General features: G+C 39.5%; 1 protein-coding gene across 6 annotated transcripts in view; it reads right to left on the minus strand.

The window, feature by feature from the left end:
* Positions 1-16284, minus strand: part of USP54 (ubiquitin specific peptidase 54) — a 67267-nt gene that overhangs the window by 36090 nt on the left and 14893 nt on the right. For 2 of the 6 annotated variants that reach the window (XM_082765015.1, XM_082765012.1), the window contains exons 1-3: positions 13964-14510; positions 11295-11387; positions 1340-1474 (exon numbers count right to left, since the gene is read on the minus strand). In XM_082765015.1, the coding sequence (XP_082621141.1) occupies positions 1340-1474; positions 11295-11387; positions 13964-14110 (375 nt within the window). In that variant the 5' untranslated portion in view covers positions 14111-14510. Of the gene's footprint in view, positions 1-1339; positions 1475-11294; positions 11388-13963; positions 14826-16284 lie in introns of those variants that run through there. The other 4 variants (XM_082765014.1, XM_082765013.1, XM_082765016.1 and 1 more) reach the window with 4 other exon arrangements.

Genomic DNA, 16284 nt, shown 5'->3' on the forward strand with positions numbered 1-16284 from the left:
AGATTTTTGAAACCTGCTTAGAAAACAAGGGATTTGGTATTTCTTTGCTATAAGAGAAAATGGCTACCACATCTGAGTTTAAATGCTATATCAGTTAACCATTTATTTACAGGTACCCCTGAAGATTATCCTGTCCAATTCTCAAAATTAGTAGATTTGACCTAATGTAACAGGCACAGCAGCTCTGCAGTTTTAAAATCAGTTGGTTGCAACTAACTTCCCATCAACACCAAATAACTCTAGCCAATTTCTATATTCCACAAAGGGTTTGAAATATGGTTAATCTGCATTCTGTAAAAGTGGAGGACAACTAGTAAATGAAGAGGCAGACTAAGTCCTACATGAAACAAAAGCTCTAAACATTTTCTAGACAACTCCATCTGTTTTAAAGCTCCTAGGATTTCTTGTCCACTAAGACCTCCGCTCCTCCCGTTGTTACCAACATTATCTGTTGGTGACAGCAGGCTGCTGCCACCTTCTCCAGAAGCAGTTTCCACCACTAGCATAAGTTGCCTGGATAGTTGATAGGCCTTCAATAACCAGGTCAAAATTAATTGGTAGGCAAAATAACTCTGAACTACTACTGCTTCCTTTGAACTTTAATACCTAAGATCTTCCTCTGCCATTTAAATCTCTGCCCTTAGGGCTGAAAACGTTAACCAAGTGAAAAGCTATGGAATTATCTCTGCCTTAAAGTTTAACCTCAAAATAGAACTCTTACCACTCTTAAGTGTCTTTGTACCAGTATGGTTAACCTAACATGCTTGTGGGGACTCTTCCTGTAGAAATAGATGGGCTATTTAGATTTCTCAAGAAAGGAACAAAATCTGAAGTTCCCATGTTCTACTACGTACAGACCTCTGTTAATGTGCTGGGCTACACACAAAGATTTATCACCGCTGTGTTGACAGGGGCTCCTGTATAGGCTCACCTCCCTTATTTCACTTCAAGGCTTCATTGATATGATCCATTTCCATTTTAAATAGGCCTATTAAACTATACTGTTTTTCTAGACAATTATTCTCTGTCATGGTATTCTACAAAACGGGATAGTTTGGGTTATCATAAACTCATTTAGAGGGCTAGGAGAAGACCTACAACAGCTATATGAATTTAGCATTTCTATAATTTCCTCCAGTGCTACTGTCAAATTGGGTAGGTACAGGAAGTGAAAGATGTAATGTACAGAAAGGGCTCCACTCTGAATGGTGCTTTGCCTGAGAGGATTCAAATCCAGTAGCAAAGCTGGCATGCTTGTACTTGGATTAAGAATTGATTTGGTTAAGAATCAATTTGATTAAGAACCTATGCCTTCAGACCATCTTTCAACTGTACTCACAAAACATTCAGCAGCATCATCCATGATGCCCAGCTGGAACCGTTGCTCATCCTGAAACGTCTTTGCGAGAGCGGTGCGCAGGGCATCAGAAGGCAGTACCTTCTCACTGCTACATTGAAACTGGTTGAAGATACTCTAATAAGAAAAACAAAAAATAGTTCAGTCACTGTATTTTTCCAACACGTGCAACACGTGACTAATACATTGTTTGAAAAGAAACAAGAAACCTTTAACTCACTTTGATCAAGCAGCACATATTTGTATTGCACAGGGACTACAAGCGACAATCCTAGGAGTTTCTCCTTTGAAACCACATCTATCTCTGTGGTGTTTCCCTTCCTTTCATTTCAAAGAGCACATTTGCAAAGAACTAAGGGTTGGGAGCCTAGGGGCAAATTTTCCTCTATGTTAATCACCCGTGGACCTTCTCCCAGAGCAAATACAAGACATCAAAACATCCACACTTTTCATTCCTATTTCTCCCTCTTGATTCTTACATTCCACACCAATAGCTTTCTTATACATGACTTCTGTTTCCCTCTCACTCAACTTTTTCCAAACTTCTCAGCCCACAATGCATTGCTTGTAATCTTGCAGGAATTTACTTTCCAGTAAATTCTTACCCAAGTAAGAATCAGATAATGCCTGGGTCTGCACACAGGAGAAAAGGCACAACCTGAATAGCAGCTCCAGTACATGGCCAGCTGTTTTGCTGCCATACACCTGCATTTTCATACCCGCAACTCACAGCTCATCTGGGTAATCACTTGCAAGGACAAGTAGTTTAATAGAGATGCATTATCACCTTAAACACAGGTTATACACATGAAAGTCCAGCACATATTCCCAGCTGACTAAAACCCCACTTTTATTGTGTGCACGTGTAATCTCCAAGAGATCTTCTGAACAGTTATTTCATTTTCATTTCACCCTCCCAAAAAGCAAAGATTTGTATGCAAGATCCTCAGTCTAAGTCAAAAATTCTAGCACTTATTTCCAGACAATTCTTACTCTTACAACACTCTATTCCTTCTACCTCATTTCATATGGAAACCAAATATTTTCATCAGCGTCAGTACCAAAATTCTGCATCTATTTTCCTATAATATTTCCCTATAAAACTTCCCTAAAGATTGCAGAAGAAGACTACTCTTACTCTAGTAAAAAGAAAAAACATCTTCAATTATACACTACTTGGCTTCTCTACCTTCTAAACAAATCAAACAAAAATGAGAAAGCTAGTCTCAAACCAGTTTGAGGATTTATTTTTCTTTCAATGATCATGAGAATCTGTAATGATGTTCATTCCTGGGGGACTTCCCTTACTTACTGAAAGCTTCTCCCCAACATAGAGAATTAACGTTCATTGGAAATAAAAATCTTCAACCTTATTCTCCTTTAACTACCTTTATTTGTTTCTTATCAGAAAGTGAATAGTCAATTGCGAGAAGGTTTGCCAAGCTCTGCCACCTCATCTGCTTGGAAGAAGCTGAAAAAGTGCAGAACACATCAGTCATTGCACAGCCCAAACAAACCAACCTCGGTGTCTGCTCCATCTCTGGCTGTAGAAATCACACAATTTATAGCGCTGACACAATCTGACACACAGGTAAAACCCACATCTCTCTTTACTGCTTTTTATTTTAAATTTTATTTTGGTAGTGCTTATGGTGCTTATTCATAGGTGAGGGACCATTGTGCTGAAGACTGTCGCTCTTCTATTACTGCATTTATTAGTGGAAAATGAAATGGAAAATAACGAAGAGAAGGCTGTGAGGCAATGAAGTCTCACAGTTCATGAGTTACAGACAACACCTTTCCTCAGCTACCTTTCATATATACACACATATACAAAAATGACAAAGTCTCTGTCTGTAACAATCCTGACTCCGATTTCTGTCACACTGGTAACAGAGCCAAGTTTCACGTTTCCTTAATAAATTTCTTCATTTCAGTGAACCTCAAAAACCAAAAGCAGTGAAAAATAGTTCCATCCTACTGGAACACTTTTCATTAAACAATTTAGGAGCACTTGCAAATATTCATGACTGTGCTTTAGAAACATGTTCATTCTGGTTATCATCAGTCTCACTTCATAGAAGTGGAAACTGATGCACTTGTCTAGCGGCTGGCACGCAACCTAACTCAGGGAGCTGATGGACAAGACCTGTTCGCTCCAATGAGAGCTCTGAAATAACTCTGAATGCTTGGCAGGGGGAGGATCAGCCCAGGCTTCTAATGAGGGAAAAACAGAAGCCAACAAGCAAGCAGACTAAAACCATCTTTGAGAAAATAATGCATACTCTACTTTTACCTGCAACGTACCCTGTTAGTTAACACAGATTCGATACAGAAAAATGTGATCCTGATGCTTATAAGCAACTGTTTCAGAGTTAATTCCTTAAGATCCTGCAGTTTTGCTGCTTTGTGGTGTTTGGTTTTTTTTCATTACAAAATTGCGGCCTTCACAACTAAAAATAAAGATTATAAAAACAAACAGAACAACTTTCATTAAATACAATAGCAGAAAATTGTGAAATTTGTTACCACAACCACAGAACAGAAATAATTCAGTAACAAAGAATGCTGTAAAGAATTTTAATATGTAAAATCAAGCTGCAGAAGTTCCCAGTGCTATCTTCTAAAAGACTACATAGAAGAATGTCTTTCAAGGTTTGTAATGACATGGAACTCAGTGGTATAGTCTTCTTTAAATTTTGAGGACTAAAATGTTTTAAAAATAGTAATTGTGCATTTTAATCTAACAAAGATCAAATCTTACTTTATCTTTGCACAGCATAGTTTAAAACACTTTGAAACAACACAGCAGCTAGTAGGAAGCCCTAAATGCACCTGCAATGGAGTCAAACTCACTTTGAGCACAAGGTTTGGTGGTTTGTTTTTTTTTTTTTCTTGTTTGTTTTCTGCTTGGGGAGGTGCAGAGGGGGACAGGGGAGTTGTTTCCCCTTTTTTTCATTTTTCAAGATAGGCTCTTCGCTCCTCTTTTATTCAGGTCAGTCTTGTCTCTCAACCTTAGATGGACAGGTGTGACATTTCCTGATGTTTCATCATTTTAAGTTATCTAAGTTGGATCTCTCTCCTTAAGTTCAGATCTTGCCCTCGAGTTACACTGTTAACCACTTACATTTGCTCCATATGCAGTCTGAAAGCCAGCTGGGCGCAGACCAGGAAAGCGCTGCTGGTCCTGCTACAGGAGTTTTGATGACAAATTTCCTCCAAGTGCTTCTGGAACTTAATGACAGCTTCATATACAAAACATTCAAACTTAATTTTCTTTCAAACTTCCTGATAGCAAAAACCCCACTGGCATATTCACTGCACTGAAGTTCTCTTGCAGTGGCTACATTCCAATACAGTTGAGAGTATCCTTAACAGCCACAATATGAAGAGACACCACTAAAAGCCTTATGAATAAGCTAAGCTTTTCCTATTTTTACTAGTTTTCATTAAAACAAATCGAGGCATCAGAACTGAAAGAGAAAAATGTACTGGCTTAGCATAGAACATGAGCAATTCCTAATATTGAATTAACTGCAGTTCTTTGATTTTTATACTGATGATCTGTTCTTGGCATGTTGGGATGAGCCATTACAGAAGAGCATGAGAAAGGGATTTCAGCCAGGAAGTTTGCACTCTAGTAACACTGCGTTCCTGATGTCTCTAAAAAGAAAAAAAGAAAAAAGCCTGTCTCTCTCCATATTTCCTTCCCTACAGATCTGCAAGGGTCTGGAAAGGACAGCACAGACAGCAGAATTGGGAAGCACAACTGTTCCTTACAGAAATAAATTGCTGAAGCCCATCTAGTTGCATCTGGTCCATGCCCAAGTACTAAGTCAAGATCAACTATATTCTTCACATAGCTGATCTTAGGCCAGCTTGCTGTCAGATGCATCCAAATCTGGAAATTCCTTAACCACCCCAGGCAATCTATTCTAAGGCCTCACTTGGTTTATTGCCATTCAAAAGACTTCTTTTTTTTTTCCCCCCCTAGTTTTTAACTGGAAGCTTCTTGTCCTTTTTACTAGAGGTTTGGGCTTCTGCAACCTGTCAGAACAAGGGCTTGCAGAGTCAGTGATCTTCTGGAATCACCTCCTCCACTTTGGGAAGTCTGGGGATCAATACCAACTTTCTAAAGCTTCAAAGGAAGCTTTATGGCTTGAGATAAGGAATACAACTGATATTATGGAACTGCTGAAGTTAAAACTTGCCTTTGTTTCAGACTGCTGAAATTTGCATGCAAGATCATAAAATGAGTTGTGCTTCATTTGGTTAGAAAACAAGACAGTAGTTATTCTTCGAGATAATCCCTGGGATTGAAGTTTCAGACTTATTTTTAAAGTTGTGAAGCTGAAATATCTGTGAATCCTGCCCCCTCTTCCCAGTCTAAGAGATCATTGAAATCACCTAGGAACAAAGTATTCAGTTTGGGGGTACGCTGACATTTGCACTATGTATCTGACCAGACTGATGGAACAAACCCTCCACTTGATGCACGTTTACCAGTGACTTTTTAATCCAGCACGTAGAAGCAGCCTGGCGTAAAAATAAATTGATGACTGAATACAACAGGCAACAGCTAGTGAATCAGATCAGTGTCCATGCACTGTAAATTTGAGTCCTGTCCTTGGCAGCCTTCTGAGAATCAATTATTCTCTTCCAGCACTGAGCAGAAGTTACTTCTGCATGTGGACAGCACTGCAGCACGCATTTGTTTCAAAGAACAAAACACATTCTCTCCAAATGCTTTAGTATTGCCTATGTTAACAGTTTCTGCCTTTTAGTAAAAGCTACAAATATTAACATAGCCAATCCTTATCCCATTGCTCAACATATCAATACTATTCTTGCTCTAACTCAATTGAAAGCTCTTTGTTTTAAAGCTTTTTTTTGTCTACAATACTTAACCTCACATCTAGAGCATCACTCTCCTCCTGCTCAGTACAGCAACCTGGTTCAATAGAGATTCTGCCTACTAAACTCACTTTTCTCCCATCCAGCTACAAAAATCTCCACCTACCTTATTTCCACTAGCTCATTATTATTATTTCCTTATATTTGCCTTCAGGTGTGCAAATAATTCTGACCCTATTTGTCTCTGTATCACTTTCAAAAACCTGCAAGTCTGATAACAATCAACCTAGACCTCCCTCTATTCCTTTCTTTTATGGTCTATTCTACAATATATATTTTTGATACTGCTGTAGCCCAAGATATACCAAAAAAGCACAAAAGAAGAGAACAAGATTTTTGCAGCCAACCTATTGTCTCAGCCATGTCATGAACTTTTCATAACAAATCCTTCAAATAGGCGCCTAATCAGACCCATGAATTACTGCAATTCCAGTTCTTTAAGCATTCCAATATCCTATTGTTCTCAGTTTTCGCCTTAGAAAACAATCATTTCTAAGCAGAAAATTCACATTCTTCCTGTTTTTGTTGCATGACAGAATTACAAAGAAGAACAGCCCTGTTGGAATTTATCAATCAATAGAGCATTCTTTCTTGCAAACTACAAAAAACACTCTGTCCTATATCCTGGCACTATAGAGCTCCCAGCACAATCCCTGGAAGGAGAACAAACTCCGTAGCATGCTCAGCACAGTGGACGGATTTCCCCCTTCCTGCCCCCTTCCAGCTGTAATAAACAAACACCACAGCAAAGTCATGCTCTAGAAAAAGGAAAACAAAACAGAACACAGTAGATTTCAACATTAATAATAAATCAAAAAGCTGCTCCAGTGTTACAGCAGGCAAACGACACAGCGGTAAGGACAGCTAGTGTACTAAACAAACAAACAACCTTGAATAACGCCACAACATCTTAAGGAACAGTGTTTGGGATTCCAGTACAGTCTCTGCAGCTCTTCCTTGTATTTTACAGCCGTTGGTGCAATGTTCCTTCAAAATGGCCAACAAACAGATGCCTGGAAGGATTTCAAGGCTCACTTTGTAGCTAGGTAGATTAGCAAGTTTTTAAATTACTTCAAGAATTTATGCAGTAAATGTCTTCAATGTGGCACAAAACTAAAATGGGATTTGATATCTAGTAACAAACATCACTGTCCTGCGATCCCTCATTTTATAAAGTAAATTAAAATCAAATAATATTTATGGGGCTAGCTGAGCATTTACAGTAAATACTGAGCATGACATCAGAATCCCTAGAAATAGCTGCAGCAAGCCAAGCAAGCACGAAAAAAATAACTACTTTAGTGTTATTCAAAGGCTAAATTTAGCCTGGTGAAGACTGTCTTCCTCTGAAGTCAACGGGAAGTGTCTCCTTTGGCAACCATTCCAATCAGGGAAGGACCACGAACCCTCTCTGACCAACACAGAAGGTATCCTGCGAAGGCAAACGGAGAGCAGGGGTGGCAAATAGACTATTCCCCCAAGTCCTGCCCCCTTCACAAGCTAGGCTGGAATCAGAACATGCCAGCATGCTTTGGAGAAAAGCAAACGCGTCCTGCTCCATCCTCGCTCGCTCTGGCCAGCGTCTTGGGCAGTTCCACCTGATAGCATGCAAGGCTAGTTACCTCTCCCCAGACCCTAATGGGACATTTTCGCATGGTATAGAGATCCAAATTCTTGGCTTCCCACTGGATCCAGCCATATCTTCTCCCTCATCTTAGCAAAGCCTAAGGCAAGATTCAAGAGAAACAGGATGTCAAAGAGCTGGAGACTAGGCTGCCATTACCCTGGCAGGACAACAGTTAGAGGCTTCCAGAGCAGGCAAGAACAGCGGGGCAGGGGAGGAGATGAGCAAGGATGGTAAGGGCTGATCCTGCTGCAGCAGGACACAGAACGCTCCTGGTGATGCCTGCAGTAATAGGTACGTATTACACATATTATCCCATTTGTCATATACAAGTTTACACGTACTGTGTGTGCCAGGCAGCACTGACATTTTCAGGAGAGAAAGAAAAGACTTATCCAGAGGGCAGCAGAGGACAAGTAAATGCTTTTCAACAGCCTTTTGGGATTTTTTGTTTTTCATGTACTGCTTTGCTTAAGGAGTTTATGAAGATGAATGCTACCATCTCCATAGTCTGGGGCTATGCCTGGTGCATCCCTTTGTTATTTAGTATCCCCACATTTTCAGTTGCACACTTGTGAGACAAGCAACATCTCTGGTGTTAGTGGAGGTTTCATTGTTCTGTAGTTGTTCTTTTCTTTGCTTCTTGGGGGAGGGAGGGCTACATCCCCAATTTCAAATCAAGTGACACTCTTTATTGCACATCTTTATAATATTTGAATTGGTAACACTGATTATCAGGGAATTTTTCAAATACTTACATACAAATATCAACATTTTATACAATTTAATTACGGTGGAAACTTGTCATGACATTGCTCAGAGAAAAACAAAATTGTGAGATGCTTTAAAAATTAATAAACATACAGGAACCAGGAGTAAGACAGTTCTGTGACTTCTTACAAGCAGATTTCTGCACAATTTTTCTCTTGCATACTTTTACAATAAGTGTCTGTAAACACTCTAAGGGTTGTAGAATAGACTTGGGTAGAACACTGGTATTTCCCACAAAGAACAGACTGCAGGATGAAAATACATAATAATTTTGGTTTGGATTAAAGCCTGTTGAAATTCAATTTTTTTCTTTGTCAAGTACTCATTACTGCCCACATTCAGAAATACTTGCCCACATGATTGTTGATGCGTTTCTTCAGAATTTTTCATTGCGCACCAAGTTTTGTGAGCTATTACAATTCCACACGCAGCCAGATTTAAATTGTCTAAAATGTGCAAAACACCTTCGGGATTTAGCAAAAAGCAAGGACTGCTGAACACCTAAGTGTTGTAACACCTTACAGCTGAAGATGGCATTGGTAGGAACTTCAGATAGGAAACAAACCAAAGTCCTCAAAGATGCTTGTGAGGAAGAAGAGACAGCAGCATTTTTTTCCAAAGGCTGCATAATTTCAAAGTAGGCATATGGCTGCTGGCATGAGATTTGTGAATTCTACTGCTCTACCTGTCACTTAAGAAGTTTATAATGACACACTTTTGCTGTCTTGCTGAAATGTGCAGTAAGAATTTTATCAACAAAACTAAACACACTCTGACCCAATGTGTGCTTTTTAATACATATTGCAGAGATTCCGCCACCTTCCAGTCTTATAGAAGTGCTTTGCCCTTTTGTACCGGTACTGCTAATCCAGAAGCATCTTGTTTCACAGCTCACTTTTCCATACCAGTTAGATAAATGTTCATCTTCTCCTCTTTCACATGGCTTTTTTTTCCCCTCCTTTTTCAGTGCTCTCATGTCAAGTAAGGATTCAACTAATATCTCTATTAGCCCAAGCAACTCCACCTCAGAGTTCACTCGACTTTCAGTCAAATGGCAGAAGCCGTCAGACTTTTGGTATCTTCTTGCCATATCCTACTGTTAGGTTAAACACCAGAATAGTAAAAATTTACAGAGATCATCATTTCCCAAATCCTTTTCTCTCTGCCCTCAGCTACCAAAGAATGCCAGCAATCACCTGGCAATACTTGAGGGAATGATCCAAAAAACGAGCTTCAAATCACTTATCCCACTGAACTTCACAAACCCAAACCAGATCATGTCTGTCTCAGCCATTTCACTACAAGGAAGGGGATATACTCAGTATCTCTTATTTGTCTGCATAGCTGTATTTCTCACTTTGGATGTGCAATCCTGCTCCTTACTTACCACAACATCCTCTTCTGAAGATACCACTGTAAATACCATCCTGTCTCTTCATTTCAACAGATGTGTTGATATAGATTCCCCTCCAAAAGGAAATTACTTATCTCTTTCATGCCTTAAGAGTCTCCTCTTTGCTGTTCTTTTGCAATGGAAAATCCCTTCAGAACAATCAAAAACCTTCCTGGCTATCTCATTTCAAGTCTGTCTCTCACCTTCACAGTCACTTATCAGCAACAAGACAGCTGTTATAGTACATCACCTGTGAACTTCAAATGATCTTAATTTAAACCTTGCACTCTCTATTTTGCCATATGGTAAGACATGCTGTCTCTCCTTTTCATTTCTGAACACAGAATTTATATTACATTAAGTTCTCCCAAAATGAATTTAAATATTTACTTAAGTTTTACCATCCGTTTGTGATCAAAGAAAAATATCTCAGTACCAATTTCAGAGAGAGAAATAACTGCTCAGGAAAACTAAAGGTAGTTTTTTTCATCCTGTTTTGATTACGTCCATTTCTCTCACCAGATAAGAGGCAGCACTGGGTTTACAGAATTTAAGAAAGAGGACATAAACCAAAACAAAACAGCAGAAGCACTAAAAATTAATGGGTAGAAACAAAAGGAGATGTAGGAAGTACACAAGAGTACTTGGAATCAGAACTAGTATCTATATCTGACTGTCCAGGCAGCATCTATGACAGTTACTGTATCAGCATCTAAAACCAGAATTGATGTTTTCTAAAACTGAGACCACAAAGAGTTGCGCCTTTTGATACAAACATCAATATTTACAGTAGAAAATACCTTTTAGCCTTACATAATCAACAGCTTTGAACAGAAAAGCCTTCCATGCTGACATTTAAAGCAGCTCTGAAGGAAAGGTAAATTCTGAAGAACATATTAACCATAAGCAATAAAATATTTATAAACCAAATGACAAATTAGAAAAACACACAAAGAAAATAGACATTTTTCTGCATGAAGTGATCATTTCAAACACAGAGGTTCATGATGATCCACACTTCACTGATGAGAGTCCTATTATCTGTAACTTCACCTACAGTATTTTCACAATGTAGTGGAACATTTTAAGAACAGCACTATGAGTATCAGCACCCAGCCACTAATCAGATTCACCTTTGCTCTCACCAATTTCCAGATGCATGTTAATTAAATATTGGCGATATATTACGCCTTTTTTTTTTTTTTTAATAAATGAAATTTATTTCCAACCTTTACCTTGAGAGCACAGAAGATGCAAGAATCACCCATACACTTGTGCGTCGTGATTTGTCGGAAACTGCGACGAAAAATGTCCAGGTGCCAGAGAACCTGAAACACAAAGAGGAGCACAAATGATTTTATGAATATGCTGCATAAAGCTTTGATTAAAAATGCATGTGAAACAATTCCAGAAGCACATTAGTGTTAATGGATGTCACTTTTAACACAGTGTGCCTCTTAGCTATCAGCAAGCTGGTATTTTCACCTTACTTTCTCAAGAACTGTAGCACTTGGGATTTAATTTAGAGCAGGACATACCTCTCAATTTCTTTTCACGTGCTTTTAGACTAAAGACTTTAGACTTTGCCTGTGTGGCATTGCCAGCTCCAACTGCAGGTGCCCTGACTGCTCCCTGGTGCTTGGACCACAGTGAGCAGTCGCATGACCACACTGCAAACCTCAGCAGAGCTGTCAGAAGCCCCAACAGCCATGCAGGTAAGCTCCTGGCACTTCACTCCTCCTCCCCAGCAACCTCAATGTTCTGAGCAGAAAGGCCACGTGCCAGAAGGAGCAACACATGAACAAGATCTTCCACATCAAAACAATAAATGACTAAAATTCCCTGTGCCCACTGTTATCGTTACTAAGTGCATTTACATCTTGTGATGACCGGTGGATTTCTAACCCTACGCAGTGTGGGTAGTTATTGTGGTAATGATCACAGCACATAAAAACAAGCAGGCTTCGTACGCCCTTCTAGCAGCAGTGCAAGGCAGTTTGCTGCGATAGCACCAAGCTTTATTGCTGTTTTACCACCAAACCTGCGCAACCTTGGGCAACCATCTAAATTTCCACATGTACAGCAGCGACATTACTGCTTTGAGGTGCTTCACAGTCAGTTCTTCATGGTTGCTGCTATGTCTTTCAACCTCAGCTAACAGCAACTGGACTCTCCTGCAAGCCCTGCCCTCAGTCCCACCAGCCTGGCAGGGGGGCAGAGGCTTGTGTTGAAAGAAGCCCTGACCTAAATCGCCCCGTGCCAGGCTCCAGACGGAACGGGAAGGTTGAGGCTGGCATGTGACTGACTAAACACTTCATTAGCAGGAGCAGAGGGACCGAACAGCTAATTCTGATTAACTGGTCCAGTACAATGCACTAGAAAAATGTAGTATTCTGAAAAAAAAAATGTACTGCTTTCAAGAAGTGTTGCTAGCTTTCACAATTCGTTAGCTAAATTATAGCACCCAAATGTTACCTTAAATTGTATTACGAAATCAATGCATTTAGAGAATCTTTAATCTGTCAGGTTTCCAAACCTGCTGAATTGTGAGGGGTATGTTTATACTCAAACTCTCCCAATACTTAAGGGCCTGGGAGGCAATGTAAACCTTTGAAGCATCTGATTACATACAACATTCCTGAAGAGCTACTACAGACTTCACAAAAAGAAGAAATAATACATTTAGGAACGAGTCCAATTTTTCAATGTAATTGCCTCTGGAGTTTATCTTGAATGTTTATAGAAATACTTAATAGTAAGGAGCAACAACATTCAAGAGTCTCTCAGACTCGCACAATGTTAAAAATAAGATGAAAAAACAGAAGTATATATTATTGCAAAATGGTAATCATCTTGTTTTCTGTTTTATTTGTATTCAGCTTTAACTGTAAATATTTTTGGTATACTATCTCTCTTGAGCTTCAGAAGGAAATGGCTTATGCAGCACACTGCAGGCCAGGTCTCACACTTGGCTATTTCTTGTACGCTGTGCAGCTGCCATTAGGCTCCACTTAGTTCTGACCTCGGCTTAACTCAGCGTCAGGAGGCAGCCGGTGATTACACCTTACAGCTTCACAGAACAATACAGCACATCACTGGAAACTCCACTTTTCTTGTGAGCACTTTCCTTTGTACCCGGTCCTGTACTTCCTGGCATATTAAGCTGTTTGAGGGTCACAAGAGTTTCCATTTGTATTATTCGTACCACCAGGCTATCCTGAAGCTAGCTGAGCAGCTCATTTTTCTCATGGAAAAAGACACAGTGACCCAGTCTGTGCTACACAAACAAGTCATACGAAGGGAAGGAGCCTGAAGTGGAGAAAGGGTTTGAAACCCTTCAGCGAGAAGGGCCGAAACTCAAACAGCCATTCCAAATATGCAAACAGTGACAATGCAAGCAGAGCAGCCACTCCACCACATTTTGACAGAGGAAAATTATTTTCTCTAAATCAAAAGGTAAATACTCAAACATCTAAACTAAACTACAAATCAGCAATTAAAAAAAGAAACTGGACTGCGTAAAAATATTCTGCACAGATATCATTAACCCTTTGGGTCATCAAAAAATTACTTTTAGGAGTAGACATACTGAAACCTATTCAATATTCTCTTATTTTAAAATAAATTTTCTACACATGTTCACCTTTGGTTGATACATAACAAGTTTTCACAGAAATGAATCACTATGTGATTGTGCAAATGCTGTCAATTTCACCAAGAAAAACTGGAAATTCCCAAAGCTGTTCTGTAACACAGCTAACCTGCATTTCCTAACTTTGCTTTCTTCTACCTAGACTCACTAACAATTACACAGTCAAGCCTGGCTGTACACGTTGCACAGCACAGAAAATATTGCAATAGACAGAAGGAGATGACAAAAGCAGTTTGCATTCTGTGATCTTACCTGTAGTGCGCTGTTCAGGAAGCAACTGTTCTGTCCCGGTTCATTGCTCAGACCTTTACTGGGTGCTATTGAGGTTGTATTTCGTGGAGTAAACATCCCCTGGACATTCCCCCGACCCACAGAAAAGTAACTTCTTTTCCAAGACATCTTCCAGTTTTAGCTGTAGAACTTGTAAGCTTTGGCTGGTACAGTGTTTTACGTGATAAGATCTTCCCTTTCTTTCACCAAAATTCAGAACTGGAACAACGTCCAATATTCTGTAATTTATAGTTTAAATTGAATTTATCTTTTCTTGAGGACAGAAGCAGTTTCTTTTAAATCCAGCCCAGGATGCTAGTCTTCATTTGATGCTTACGTATGCAAAACCCTCTTTTACAAGCAGCCACGGACAAAGTTTGCAGAGGGAAGGAATCCATCGTCTTGCAAGTTCATCTGTTATGCTGTTTCTCCCTTTTCCAAGTGGGTAGTGACTTCAGGGAACAAATGGCAGATTAAGGAGGTCCCTGAATCAAGGAGAAAAACAACAGCTACCTCCCTCCCCCCTCCCACCCTCCCCCCAAAACAGTTTTTCTAATTCTTTTATAATCCTCCCACAGAAGACGGGAAAAATCCAATTAGTAGGAGAGCACTGAAACCAAAACCATAACAAAGTCTTTGCAGCTCCCTTTCAGTTCCTTCTGTCTTGGGTGATGAAAGAGACATTATCCTCACAGGAAAAAAGCAGCAACTCCAGAACTTGAGAGTGACGAGCTTTAGAGTAGCGAGGAGTCTGATACAGTCCCTCTAATTCTGAGTGCGATCTTTAGAAGTTCCTCCTCCTGATCCTCCTTTTGCAATCGGAATGCCCAGCCGTGCCAGAAAGCTTGAGAGAGAAAAATAATCAAAGGCTTGCGTCATTTAATTACTCTCTTGGTTTTGTGGTGTTCTGCCAAGACCAGTGTTGCCTCACCTCCCACAATACACTGAATCTTCTGAGACAAAGCAAAAAATATAAGCCCTCCTCCACCCAAAAAATAAAATAACACGGAAAAGAACGCAGAGTTATAAGAAAAGCATGGTAGAGCAGGAGGGCTGACCTATGTCAGTAGAGTTAAGAAGGAAGTTAGATTTAAGAAGAGAAAACACATTCACATAACTATCATGCCAGTGTTCATACATACCCTTTGCAATCCTTAAATATTGTATTTCTTTAAGATCTTAGTATTTCAGATAGTAGTGGGAGGGTTTTGTGAATAGATGTTAATACACTGGCCACGCTAGAATTGGGATTTTCCATTGATAGAACACTGAAATGAAGACAAGTCTCTGCACTGACTCAGAAGACCAGAGCTGTCTTCAGAACAAAATCCTCTCCATGATTTATTAACCACCGACAGTGATTTTATATATATATGTGTGTGTGTGTGTGTGTGTGTGTGCGTGTACACTGAATAATACAATGAGACACTGATGCTTATGAAGAAATCAGCATCATTCAATAAACACTGCTCTTCCTACCCTAAACTCACTTTTGCCATTGTCTTGAAGGGAATACAAAAAAAATCATTGTTTATAGAAATTTTTTAGAACAAAACTACAAGAATTTATGGTAATTAAAAAAATACTTCTTGTAAGAGTATCCCACCTCTTTCCCACCTCTATTTACTTTAGAGCCAATCATATAGCATTTTTGTGGGACACTGTTAATGAGGTTTAGGATTTCCCCATTATCAATAACAGAACAACTGAATATACCCAACATGAACAAGACAGCTCTATTCCATGTGTTCTGAAGAAGTAATTGCACCACAAAATAAGTGCATGCAAAATTTGTGCATCAGCAAAAATTAATTAAGAGTGTAACTCCTTACAGAGATACCCTGGGTGTCTGCAAAGGCTCATTTTTCACCTTCACCACGATAAGTCATTCATCTTCTGTCAAAACACAGAATTTCCTCAACATCCACGGATGTCTAATAGTAGCCTAACCCAGTCCCTGCTAGTAATATTTTGTTCGTACTTCTATTAATCCAGTTCTACAAATATTAACGAAGTGTTGCTGTAAGGCAGGCAAACATCTCTATACAGATGAATATTATTCCCGGTTGCCAATATGCCATGCAAAATTTTCAGATGTGCTTGCAAGCCTGCAGACACAGTTCATTATCATGCCAGTCGTGCAACATTCCTGAGCACTGAACATATACAGGTTTCATTTCAAAGCAATTTCAGCCTCAACCCCCCTTTTCTTTGCTCAATCCCTTAATGAATCACGAGCCAAACACACTGTGTGAGGTAATTGACTTTCAAGCAACAATTTAAGATCCTCTGTAAACCAACGC

Source organism: Aythya marila (genome assembly GCF_965140915.1).
Source record: "Aythya marila genome assembly, chromosome: 7".
Lineage (NCBI taxonomy): Eukaryota > Metazoa > Chordata > Aves > Anseriformes > Anatidae > Aythya > Aythya marila.